The sequence below is a fragment of the Lutra lutra genome, chromosome 4 (genome assembly GCF_902655055.1).
Source record: "Lutra lutra chromosome 4, mLutLut1.2, whole genome shotgun sequence".
Taxonomy (NCBI): Eukaryota; Metazoa; Chordata; class Mammalia; order Carnivora; family Mustelidae; genus Lutra; species Lutra lutra.
This window is the reverse complement of record NC_062281.1, coordinates 77,090,175-77,103,966: the sequence shown is the minus strand read 5'-3', so window position 1 is coordinate 77,103,966 and position 13,792 is coordinate 77,090,175. Positions and strand designations below refer to the sequence as shown.

Sequence of the window (13,792 nt, the reverse complement as noted above, 5' to 3'; positions counted from 1 at the left end):
TGAATAACCCAGTTAGACCTTCCTGTGAATATTTGCCAGCAAAAGAATTGCATACCTGTCATGAAGAGAAAAGTAGAGGGAACTTAAGGGGGTATATTCATCTGCTGTAAAACAGTAACCCTGCATATGAAATGATGGTTTGGAGTTTTGTTCCAACCTCCTCGTGTTCAGCTGTGAAGCTAGGATAAAGGCATCAAACTACACGCTATTTGCACTGGAGAGATAAGGATAAGAACTGCTAGTCTGGGAAGTTATTGCTTTGAGGGGAAGAGATTATGCTAGTCCTTTTGTGTTTTCTTAAATTTTTCTTCTTTTTTAAATATTAAAGATCTTATTTTTATTTATTTCTCAGAGAGAGAGAGAGAAAGCACAAGCAGAGGGAGTGGCAGGCAGAGGGAGAAGCAGACTCCCTGCTGAGCAAGGACCACCCCCCACCTTCACCCCCTGCACTCGGGACTCAGTCCCAGGACCCTGGGATCACGACCTGAGCCGAAGGCAGATGCATAACCCACTGAGCCAACCAGGCGCCCCTTCTTAAAATTTTCTTGAGCGCTACTAGCAAGTACAATGGTAATCTGTTTGCCACCTTTGCCATGGTGGTGGTCACAGGTGACATTTGCCAGCCCAGCTCAGCCAGGGAAACTGATGAGGGGGTGAGCTAGCATAGCATGGGGGTGAGGGAGGGCACGAGCCTGAGTCACCGGCTCACAGTACATTTCTGTCCTGAGTGGCCCAAGCATCATCACCTACAGATCAAGCTCATTTGTCCTTCTGAGATTAGGAAAAACCTCAATGTCCAATTCCAGATATACTAGATCCTCCTGCCCGTTTCTTTCCTTTTCCTGTTCCTGCGCTTCCACTGGCCACCTGCTAAATCTTGACACCGATTTTAGAGAACATTTTTTAGCATGTGCCCAGGTGGTGGGAGAAACTGAACTTTAGAGGAGAGGAGAAATGTGGCATTGGAAAATACGTAATTGTTCTCTCCAGAGTGTTATTTGGATTTAAACTGTTTGAAAGAGGTAAATATCTGGTGAAAAATCATCATTTGAATAGATTACTAATTGTGTGTGTGTGTGTGTGTGTGTGTGTGTGTGTGTGTGTGTGTGGTAAAATGCATATAATATAAAAATTTCCATCTCAGTCATTTTTAAGTGTACAATTTCAGTACTGTTACGGACTTTCCCATTAGACAGCCAATTTCCAAAGCTCTTTTTATCTTGCAAAATTGAGCTTCTTTACTCTTTAAACAACAGTTCCCCTTAATGCTCTTCACAGACCCTGTCAACCACCATTCTACTTTCTGTCTTTATAAATATGACCAGCCTCAGTAACTCAAATAAGCAGAATCATAAAGCATGTATTTCGTGTGACTGGCTTCTTTCACTTAGCACGTCCTCCACGTTCATCCATGTTGTAGCCTGTGACAGAATTTCTTTCCATTCTAAAGCTGACTTACATTCCACTGTTGTATATGCCATGTTTTGTTGATGCGTTCATCCACTGGTAGACACGGGGTTGATTCCACCTTTTTGGCTATTGTGAATAATGCTGCTATGTACATGCATGCACAAATGTCTCTTTGAGACCCTGCTCCCAATTCTTTTGGGTATATACCCAGGAGTGGGATCGCTGGATCACAGGGAAATTCTGTATTTAATTTTTTTGAGGAACTGCCATACTGTTTTCCATGGTGGCTACACTTTACATTCCTACCAGCAGTGCACAAGGATTCTGATCTCTCCACACCCTCACCAGCACTTACCCTTTACTTCTCTCTCTCTCTTTCCCTTCCTTCCTTCCCTCCCTCCTTCCTTCTTTTCTAAAGTAGCCATCCTAATGGGAGTTGGGTTGTATCTTATTGTGGTTTTGATTTGCATTTCCCTAGTGATTAGTTATGTTGAGCATATGTGTTTATCTTTTCATGTGTTTACTGGCCATTTATAGATCTTTGGTGAAATATCTTTTCAAGTCCTTTGCTCAGGTTTCAGTCGGGTTGTTTGATTTGCTAATAATGTTTTACAAGACAGGCAGCAGAAGCTCATCTAAAAGGTTATAATACAACCTAGCTTTTGTAGGTATCATGTGAGGATCAAATGAGGTGATTCAGGTAAGCGCTTAGTCAACAGCACTCAGAGAACTATTGTTATTATTAAATACTGAATTTTTTAATAAAGAAAGTATGGTAACATTAGTGCAAAGACTGAAATAGGAAAGATTACCCAGGATTTCCTCACTCAACAAAGTTTCTTGTTTGTTTGTTTTTTTAAAGATTTATTTATTTATTTGAGAGAGAGAGCAAGCTCACACATGCATGTATGTGTGCACAAGTGTGGGGAGAGGTAGTGGGAGAGAATCTTCAAGCAGACTCCCTGTTGAGTGTGGAGCCCGATGTAGGGCTCAATCACACAACGAAAGAGATCTTAACCTGAGCTGAAACCAAGAGTCGGACATTTAACTGACTGAGCAACCCAGGCACCCCTGTTTCTTGGGGTTTTTTAATTTAACTTTTTATTTTGAGATAATTGTAGATTTATATGCAATTATAAGAAATGATACAGAAACTAAAACAGATCCATTCAAATACCTTTACATGAATATTTGTGAGAACATTATTATTCATAATAGTTAAGGAGTGTAAAAAGGGGTGCCTGGGTGGCTCAGTGGGTTAAGCCTCTGCCTTCGGCTCAGGTCCTGATCCCTGGGATCGAGTCCTACGTTGGGGGGGGGGGTCCCCTGCTCAGTAGGGTTCCTGTTCTCCACCCCACCCCCCTGCCTGCCTTTCTGCCTACTTGTGATCTCTGTCAAGTAAATAAAATCTTAAAAAAAAAAAAATGTAAACAACCCACATGTCCATCAGTTGAATGGATAGACAAAATGTGATGTATCCATACCATGGTATATTATTCAGCAATAAAAAGAAATAAAGTACTGACACGTGCTACAATGTGGATAACCCTTGAAAACACTATGTTGGATGACAGAGGCCAGACAGACACAGAGGACCACATATTGTGTGATTCCATGTATGTGAAATGTTGCCAATAGGCAAATCTGTAAAGACAAAGGAAATGAGTGGTTGCCTCAAGTGAGAGGCTGGAAGGATGGGGGTGTGACTGTCAGTGGATATGGGGTTTCTTTTGGGGGTGATGCAAATGTTTCAATAATTGTGCTCTTGGGCTCACAACTCTGAATATATGGAAACCAATGAATTATATAACTTAAACGGGCCAGAGGTATGGTATATGGATTATATTTCAACAAAGCTTTCATATATATATTATGTATATATATGATAAAGAGAGATCCCTTGTAAACCTTTATCCAGTTTCCCCAGTACTAACATCTTGCAAAACTGCAGTATGATATCATAGCCAGGGTACTGACATTGATGATTATTTTTTAGTTGTGCTTTTCTCTTTCTAGTCTTGTACTAGAAAGAAAGGAAGGAAGAGGAGGTAATAACAGGGTGGGGCAGTAAGGAAGGAAAAAAGGAAGAAAGGAAAAGAAAGAAAAGAACAAAACAGAAATTTTGATCTGGGCTGTTTTATAGATACAGTTCTGGGAATTTGGCTGTCAGGGAGCTCTTCCTTAGCTCTTGAAATAGCGTCAATATGTTGAGTGCATTTAGCAGAAGAATACTGGGAATAAAACCAAAAGAATAATGACTGGTGACATTATATTATGCATCAGAGGTCAAAGATGCCCCCTCTTCTAGGTGTGTCTGTGTGTCTCAGTCCAGCTGTGTGAGGGCTGGTGTAATAGCAAAGTCTGCCATTTAGAACTGCCTGAACTTTGTTTTTATTTCTCTGTTTTATTTCTCAAGAGATGGGCAGGACAGTTTTTCTCAATGATAGAAAAAGAAGAACAAATTAAAAATGATATTCCTGTTAACCAAGTAAATTAATGTTTTTGTGAAGGAATGGTTCATAGACCACCAGTCACATTTATGGTCCAGATTTTTTTGGTCTGAAATGCAGTGAAAAATACTAGGAAGTGACCTGTTCTGGGGGAGGAGGGTGGGGATAAAAGAAAGGAGTTTCTCCCTCAAGCTGTTTCCTCTTGTTCGTGTGATCCTCTTGACATCTGGCTTGGAGACACGTTTTTCCCCCCGTGGATTATTGGATTCCAAGGGAACTGACTGGTCAGTGAAGCCAAGGATGATGTTTCCTGTTACCACTTGGTCTATGAAGAGACTTTATAGAAGAAAGGGAACTTGTTTTCAATTGAATTTTGCTTGATATATTGTCATTTGAACCAACTACGTTGAAATTAATCACCAGCCAACTTGCAAAATCAACCCTGTGCATCTTTTTTAAAAACCAGCTTCCATTTTGTGGTACTCAGGTGCTCTTTAGCAAATTAGTGACCCCCGAAAATTTGAGAGCTTTCTCAAATTGTCACCCCAACTTTCTTCAACTGTGCCAAAGGGGCACTCTTCAAGATATTCTTTACTTTCAAATGATTTAAAAAAAAAATTTGCAATCTGTAATGCCAACCCAAATCTCCATGACTAGGTTAATTGAACCTACACCCTACTGGAGAATATCTTGGTAAAATACGACTCAATCCGTAGCGCCAAATAAAAATCATACCTTTAGTGCAAGTTGGAAACCTGCCCTGTTGTTTAAATCCCACAGCCCCAAGACACCAGTAAAGGGGAGCTGTTGCCATTCTTGAGCTCAGCTTGACACAGCTGTTTTAGTCACTGTTCATCTCAAATTCCTTATCAGCACTTTTAATATCTTTAGCAGCAGTGCTGTTTCCTGATAACTTTTTTTTTTAAAGATTTTATTTATTTATTTGACAGATAGAAATCACAAGTAGGCAGAGAGGCAGGCAGAGAGAGAGGAGGAAGCAGGCTCCCCGCGGAGCAGAGAGCCCCATATGGGGCTCGATCCCAGAACCCTGGGACCATGACCTGAGCTGAAGGCAGAGGCTTTAACCCACTGAGCCACCCAGGCGCCCCTGTTTCCTGATAACTTTTCCCCTACCCTTGGAACACATTTTTTCCTTCATCCTTTACCCATAATTTTATATGATGCAAAAGTCTCGGTGAATTCCATTGTTTGATGACAGAGAGAGCGAGAGAGAGAACAGTTTTGTTTCTTTCACTTTTATTGCTGTGTAATATAACAAGCAGACTGGAAAGTGTATACAATACAAATACTCAATATCACAAATAATCACAAAAGGAAAACTGGTGCAGTAGATACTGACTGAGATCACATGCTGGAAACTTGCCAGCACCCAAAAGACCCCACTTATCCCTTCCCAACCCCTTCCCAACCCCAACCTCACCATCCCCCAAAGGCAGCTGCCATTCTGACTTTTGTGGTAATTTCCTTTTCTTTACACTTCTGCTACTTTTGTATGTGGGAGTGTGCATCCTCAAACAATGTAGTTTAGTTTTGCCTGTTTTTAAACTTGATGTGAATGAATCTTACCAAATGGACTCTTGTATTAGTCGTGCCTCTTATGTTCAGCATTATCCTTATGAGATTCATCCATGTTTTGAGGGTGTCGCTAGAGTTCATTTAACTTCATTGTTCTATAGGGCTGTGTTATATCTGTACATACATGGTACGATGGCTTATCCATTGATTTCACTGTTTATTGATGGAACTGGACATGTTCCCAGTTTTAAGCCTCTATGAACAATTCTGCCAGGAACATTTTCGTACTGGTGCGAGGGTACGTGGTTTTCTCTAGGGTGGCCAGGAGTTCTTTTGCTGGGTCATGGGAGTATGAATCTTCAGCTCTCCTAAATACTGCCAACTCTGTTTCCAAAGTGCTTGTCCCAGCAAAATGTACAAGAGATCTCAGTGTGCCATTTCCTGATCAACAGAATTGTATCTAGAAGGAGGTGGGCTGCAGGTCAGCACAGCCTTTGGTGTGTGTGTGTGTGTGTGTGTGTGTGGTGTCACTCAAGGTAATTGCACTTGAAAGAAGGCTGCTCTGTCAACATCCGTCATGGGCCCCTGGGAATGTTGGTAAAAATAAAAGCTTACCAGCTGAATTTCACTGATGTTCAGAGAAGAGCACAGATGAAGGCGGCCTTGGGGAGCTGTCCCAGTTTCCCCACTAGGGTCGTGTGCTCACCAGCACTCACATTGTCAGTGGTTGATATCTGGGTGGTGCTGTGTCTTCCTATGGCTTTGTTTGTATGTCTCTGATTACTAATAAGACTGAGTTCTTTTTACATGTTTCTTAGCCATTGGGACTTCTTTTTTTTTTTAATTTAAATTCAATTAATTAACATATAGTGTGTTGTTAGTTGCAGAGGTAGAGTTCATGATTCATCAGTCTTATATAACAGCCAGTGTCCATTACATCACTTGCCCTACTTAAGGTCCATCACCCAGTGGACTTCTTTTTAAAATGTCTATGCAAGTCTTTGCCTATTTTCCAGTTTTTCTTATTGATTTATAGGAATTCTTTATATATTCTGGACACTAGTCCTTTGTCATTTACATGTGTCAAAGAATGTATTTTCTTGCTGTTTTGCCACTGGTACAATCATGTAACTGAGGATCTATGTATAAACCTTTTTTTTTTTTTTTTTTTTTTTGCATTTTATGTAATTTATTTCTTGTATTTGTTATTGGAGGATAGTTGGCACACAGTGTTATATTGCTTTTAGATGCACAAAATAGTGATTTGACCATTCTGTGTATTACTCACTGCTCACCCTGGTAAGTGCAGTCACCATCTGTCACCATGTAATGTAATTACAATATTATTGACAATATTCCCTGTACTCTCCTTTTCATCTCCATGAGTTATTTTATAACTGGACGTTGTACCTCTTTATTCTCTACACTTATTTTGCCCTTCCTCACACCCCCTTCCCCTCTGGCAACCATCAGTTTGTTCTCTGTTGAGTCTATTTTTTGTTGTTGCTGTTTGTTCATTTGTTTTGGTTTTTTTTAGATTCCACATCTAAGTGAAATCATATAGTATTTGTCTTTCTTTGTCTGACATATTTCACTTAGCATAATGCTCTCTAGGTCCATTCATGCTGTCGCTGATGGCAAGATCTCATCTTTTTTATGGCAGAGTAAATTCGTATGTGTGTGTACGTGTGTGTGTACGTGTGTCTACCACTTCCTAATCTATTCATCTACTGATGGACACTTAGGTTGCTTCCATATCTTGGCTATTGTAAATAATGCTATAGGAAACATAGGCATGCATTTATCTTTCACAATTCGTGTTTCATTTTCTCTGGGTAAATACCCAAAAGTGGAATTGCTGGATCATATGGTATTTCTATTTTTAATTTTTTGAGAAACCTCCATACTGTTTTCCACAGTGGCTGCACAAATTTACATCCCTACCAACAGTGCATGAGGGTTCCTTTTTCTCCACATCCTCACCAACACTTATTGTTTCTTGTCTTTTTGATACTAGTTATTCTGACAAGTGTGAAGTGAGATCTCACTGTAGTTTTGATTTGCATTTTCCTGATAATTAGTGATGTTGAGCATCTTTTCATATGTCTGTAAGTCTTCTTTGGAAAAATGTCTGTTCAGGTCCCCTACCCATTTTTAATCAGATTATTTGGTTTTTCTGGTGTTGAGCTATAGAAGTTCCTTATATATTTGAATATTAACCCCTTATTGGATATATCACTTGCAAATATCTTCTCCCACTGAGTAGTTGTCTTTTCATTTTGTTGACGGTTTCCTTTGCTATGCAAAAGCTGTTTATTTTAATGTAGTCCCAGTAGATTAGTTTTGCTTTTGTTTTCCTTCCCTGAGGAGACATATTTATAAATATGTTGTGAAGGCTGATGTCCAAGTGTTTACTGGCTATGTTTTCTTTTAGGAGTTTTATAGTTTTAGGTCTTATATCTAAGTCTTTAATCCATTCTGAGTTTATTTTTGTGTATGGTATAAGAAAGTAGTCCAGTTTCATTGTTTTGCCTGTAGCTGTCCAATTCTCTTAACTCCATTTATTATAAAAACTATCTTTTCCCCATTGTATATATTCTTGCCTTGTCATAGATTAATTGACCATCCAAGTATGAGTTTATTTCTGGGCTCTCTATTCTGTTCTCTTGATGTGTATGTCTGTTTTTGTGCCAGTACCATACTGTTTTGATTACTATAACTTCGTGCTATACCTTGAAACCTGGGATTGTGATGCTTTCAGCTGTATTGCTTTGGCTATTCAGGGTCTTTTGTGGTTCCATACAAATTTTCAAGTTATTTGTTCTAGTTCTGTAAAAAATGCTACTGGCATTTTGATTGAGATTACATTGAATCTATAGATTGCTTTGCATAGTAAGTTCATTTTAACAATATTAATTCTTCCAATCCATGAGCACAGTGTATCTTTCTGCTGGTTTATATCATCTTTAATTTCTTTCATCAGTGTTTTATAGTATTCAGAGTATAGGTCTTTTACCTCCTTGGTTAAATTTATTCCTAGATATTTTATTCTTTTTGGTACAATTATAAATGGGATTGTTTCCTTAACTACTCTTCCTGCTACTTCACTATTAGTATATAGAGATACAACAGATTTCTGTTTATTAACTTTGTATCCTCTGACTTCCTAAATTCATTTATTAGATTTATTCCTGTAACTGAATACCTGCGTATGGACCTTTAAATTTATAATGAACCTTTTTTATTTTAATTTTTTTAATTTTTAATTTTTTTTATGATGAGTGTGCTCTTAATCCCCATCACCTATTTCACCCTTCCCACCATCCCTCTCCCCTCTGGAAACCCTCAGTTTGTTCTCAACAGTTAAGAGTCTATTTCTTGGTTTGTCTCTCTCTCTCTTTTTTTTCTTTGCTTGTTTGTTTTGTTTCCTAAATTCCACATATGAGTGAAATCATACGCTATTTGTCTCTCTCTGACTTATTTCAGTTAGCATTATACCCTCTAGCTCCAACCATGTTGTTGCAGATGGCAAGATTGCATTCTTTTTTACGACTGAATAGTATTCCATTGTGCGTGTGTGTGTGTGTGTGCGTGTGTGTGTGTATAAAGAAGATATCTCATATCTTCTTTATCCATTAATCTATCAATGGACACTTGGGCTGCTTCCATTGTTTGGCTGTTTAAATAATGCTGCATGGACATAGGGGTGCATGTTTCCCTTTGAATTAGTGTTTTTATATTTTAGGGGTAGATGCCCAATAGTGCAATTCCTGGATCATGGGGTAGTTTCATTTTTAATTTTTTTTTTTTTGAGGGACCCCCATACCATTTTCCACAGTGGCTACACCAGTTTACATTCCCACCAACTGTCCAATAGGGTTCCCTTTTCCCCACATCCTGGCCAACGCTTGATGTTTTTTCTTTTTTCTTTTAGCCATTCTGACAAGTGTGAGGTGAATCTTATTGTAGTTTTGAGATAATGACTTTTCTTGGTTCAAATGCAATGTTAAAGGACTTTTATTGGTGGCATTTACTCTAAATTTACACTTAAGATCTGTAAGAAAGATCACATTGTGTGTAATTATGCATTTAAATGGAAAATCAATTTAACAGATTCATGATTCCATTATTTTTTATAGGTTGTGGCTTTTGAAAATAACCTAGTACAGTTTTCTATTTTGTCAGCTTTCTATTACTGGCTTCTCCATAATTCTAACACATACTTTACTTCACATATTACATTTTTTCATTTTCCTGTACAACACTATAAGCTACTATTAAATACAAATCAAAGTAAAATATCAAGGGAAAAGTTTTAATGGAGTAATAAGTATCAATGATCGGAAGAAAAGTTAGTAAGTATGGTCAACTGTTAGCTGTAAACTAATACTTTTTCTGACACATTTGGAAGTGTGGAAATAGAGACGTAATTTCCTTAAAAAAAAATTCCCTTTGTAAGGAAAGATACATACTCATTCACAAAATGAATCAAAATGGAACAGAACAAAAGAAAGTAAAAGTCACTCCAATTTCTGCCACCCAGTGATCCTCATCACTGTTGATGTTTTATTGAACATGCTTCCAGTCATCTGTGTGCTCTTTACAGACACAGATAGTTATATGATCTAACAAAGAGACTAGACACTAGACCCTAGACATCACCATTTCGTAGGGCAAGTTAAACAAAACAAAAACTGTAATAGGGGTAGAACAACCCGCAGGAAACCTGCTGCCACTCCCCCCTCACCTTTTTCTTGCACTTCCAAGAGAAGTACAGAAAGAGAGGAAAGGAAAGGGGAATGTGATTATCTCTATTTCTGCTTTGTCAAACCACTGAGAATAGGGGGCTCCAGGAGAAAATGAGGTTCAGAATTAAGCACACAGGTTCCAGAAAAAGGGACCTTGGGGAAACTATATGAAGGTGTTAGTATTTCCCAAAGTGCATTTCGCAGGGTGTGAAAAGGTACATGACAGTTTGTCCTGTGGTCAAGAAGGTGTGGAAAGCACTAAGGTTAGCCAGGGCTGACAGGTTTCTTTACTGCAGGACTCTCTGCTTCTGGGCATGGGAGGGGGTGGCAAGCGGTGGGTCCCAGACATTTTGATACAGAAGCCTTTGCTCATGGAGAGTCACCCAAGTCCAGTTCTCTTGGGAAGCTTGAGGAGACACTTATTTGACTCTAGTATATTATACTTCAAAGTTAGTATATACAATTTCTTAAAATGCAAACCATTTTTTTTCCTGATTACAAAAATAATACATATTCAATGTAGAAAATTTGGGAGTTAAAAGTATCGTGAACACAAATGAAGTCACTCTAATTGTGCCACTGGAGATAGCTGGCACTTTGCATATTTTAGTGTTTTCTTCCAGACCTGTGAGTGTGTGTGTGTGTGTGTGTGTGTGTAAGAGAGCTGTGCTATGCATTTTTTTTGTTTGTTTGTTTTTGGATAAAGAACATTTTATTCATTAGAGGAAAATCTTTGTCCCCATGATGGATTGCATACAGAAGCTTGTGGGGTTTTATTTCTCCAAAATAATGCTTTATGAAACCTTGTTGATTTTGCAATAATTTTAGATTTTTTTGTAGAGATGGTACAGAGAATTCTCATACACTCTTGACTTGGCCTCCCCTCATGTTAACACTGTCTAGAGTTTTATGTCAGTTTTTTTCTCTATCTTTTAACCCTGCATGAACTTTTTGGTTTTCAGTTGGATCAAACATGCCCTCTCTTCTGCTGTCTTGCTAGGTTACTATAACAATAGTACCAAAGTGGCTGTGAAAACCCTGAAACCGGGCACTATGTCTGTGCAAGCATTCCTGGAGGAAGCCAACCTCATGAAAACCCTTCAGCACGACAAGCTGGTGAGGCTCTATGCCGTGGTTACCAGAGAAGAGCCTATCTACATCATCACTGAGTACATGGCCAAGGGTAAGCACATCCCCCAAACCCAGGGCTTTTGAAAGTCTTCAGGCTCCAAAAGTAAAATGTTTATTTTTTAAATTTTTTTAAAGATCTTTATTTATTTGAGAGAGAGAGAGATCACGAACAGGGGGCGAGGGGAGGAGTAGAAGGAGAAGCAGACTCCCTGCTAAGCAGAGAGCCCCATGTGGGCCTCGATCCCAGGACCCTGGGATCCTGACCGGAGCCAAAAGCAGATGCTTAACAGACCTAGCCACTCCGGTGTCCCAAAGTAAAAAGTTTAAATGTTCACAGAATATTCCAATAATTTTAATTCCAAAACAGCATGCTCACTAGTGAAAAATCAGAACCCATGGGGAAACCAAGCATTTTAATAAACCACCTCACCAGAAATATTGTTAAGTGTTATCTATATTATAGAAATAATACATGATCTTTCTATATTCTCTGTGTTTGTCTTCTTAGTCATATTAGCCATAAGAATTGCATGTAAAATATAGAAGCCCCCTAATAAATACTTGTCCAAAAAATATGTATCTCAAATAAGAATATTTTTGTTATATCTTTAAAATGGGAGTTCTCAGGATCCTAAAATGCATTCATTTCCCTCTCTAATATTATCTACGTGTTCAGGGTGTCACTTTAAAATGGGAACATTTTTGAAACTGTTGGAGGTTATATTCCTCTGTAATCAGAATCACTAACCAAGAGGTGTCCAGCAACCATGTTTTTTCTGGCTGATACTACCTTCAGATAACAGGGTGTGAATTACTACCCTTCTTCCTCCAGATCAGTTAGACATACTACCAAACTACTAAATGGTTCTTTAAAATTCTTTAGAAGGAATGAAGGAAGAAAGGGGGAAAAAAAAAAACATAAACAATAGTACCAAATTAAGAATCCTGCATCATGGAGATCATACTGTGATGTCTCCGCTGAGTAGATTAGAAAGATGAATATAACATTTTCTTATTTAATATATTTTGAAAGGACAAGCTGCTTACCCATACCCATTCAGTGTATCAGTCACTGAGAGTCCTTCCAAAAAAAGGATGTTGTTTAAAAACAAACAAAAAAACTACCCCTGTGGCTTAGGTTGCCATAACCCAGAAACTGAACTTTGTGGTTCAGTAAGTACTTGTTGAATTAAACGGCTGGAAGTATTTGAATCATAAATGTAAATACAAATTTCTCCTCATAACATCACTTAGCCTTTACTGAGTACTTACTGTATACCAGAGCGTTCTTGATGTGTTCCTTGGGTGATATCTCTTAATCTTCTTAGCAGTCTCAGAGCTAAGTGCCATTGTTCTGTGTTGAGGATGAAGGAGAAGAACATTTACTGGGTACTTAACCACTCGCCAGGCACCATGGCGCATGCTTTTTAAATCTGTCCTCACAAGACCTCTGACAATAGCTGGTAGGACATGCCCTCTTTACAGGGACTAAGGCATTATGGCTAAGCAGCTTGTCCGAGGTTGACACTTTAAATTCTAGGAGAAAAAGCAGGGCTTGTTTTAGCAATGAAGCCTTAGGAAGTAGGAGGGTTTATCGACACACTTTCTTTTAGGTACAAAGCACAGTATGCTTACCAGCTACTCATTGAGCCCCTGTCGCAGGCGCTAGCTTCTGTGCTTTGGCTGGACGGACACAGATAGGAGAGAGCCACTCCCAGTGCCGCTCCAGGCAGGCTCCTTGGGAGGACCTGCTGGTTTCTGTCTCTGGGCAGCTCTGAAGATCAGACAGCTGCTCTAGGTGGATTGTGGTGGCAGGTGCAAAGTGCCCTGAAATGCAGAGCTAGAGAAACACTGTTCCCCCACCCCACCGCCGTCACCCTTTCTTACCTGGCCCACATGCTACATTTCACATCAGGTCGAAGGTAACAGGTTAGAGGGGCCTGGATTTGACCAACTTCAGGAAAAGGCACTATGGACATACAGAATCACAAAGGCAATCATTGTGTGCGCTCCCTCACTAATAGTCATGGTCCTTTGACTTTTGTTCGGATTTTGGTCTTGTGTGTTTGAACTACACTCACGGTCCCTCCTCTACCAACAGGCAGTTTGCTGGATTTCCTGAAGAGTGACGAAGGGGGCAAGGTGCTGCTTCCCAAGCTAATTGACTTTTCTGCCCAGGTGAAGTATTAAAAACCCAGGGTGCATGTAAGTTCGCGGAGACTCCCGCTTCCGAGTCACGCTGTTCCAGGGAGAAGGCATTTGTACTGGCTGTTTCCCAGTAGTGGTTCCCAGAAAAAGGCCTTGCAAAGTGCACTTCCTTGGAGAGAATGATGGATGTTTCACACTGAAGGCACATGTGTGTGCGTGTGTCCGGCTCTGGCTTGGGTGTCACCTTCCCTAAAACAAGGCAGTCTCTTAGGTTCACGCCTGCACCAGCTAGAGAGACAGTGCGAGGGAAGGGGTCACTTGTTGCTGCTTTTTGGAGATGCAGTCCCAAGCGGTCTGAGCACAGCACAT

The 13,792-nt window shown here is 39.5% G+C and overlaps 1 protein-coding gene across 4 annotated transcripts in view; it reads left to right on the top strand.

The window, feature by feature from the left end:
* LYN (LYN proto-oncogene, Src family tyrosine kinase) overlaps positions 1-13,792 on the top strand; it is a 125,841-nt gene that overhangs the window by 67,914 nt on the left and 44,135 nt on the right. For all 4 annotated transcript variants that reach the window (XM_047724277.1, XM_047724274.1, XM_047724278.1 and 1 more), the window contains exons 9-10: positions 11,145-11,327; positions 13,377-13,453. In XM_047724277.1, the coding sequence (XP_047580233.1) occupies positions 11,145-11,327; positions 13,377-13,453 (260 nt within the window). The remainder of the gene's footprint in view (positions 1-11,144; positions 11,328-13,376; positions 13,454-13,792) is intronic.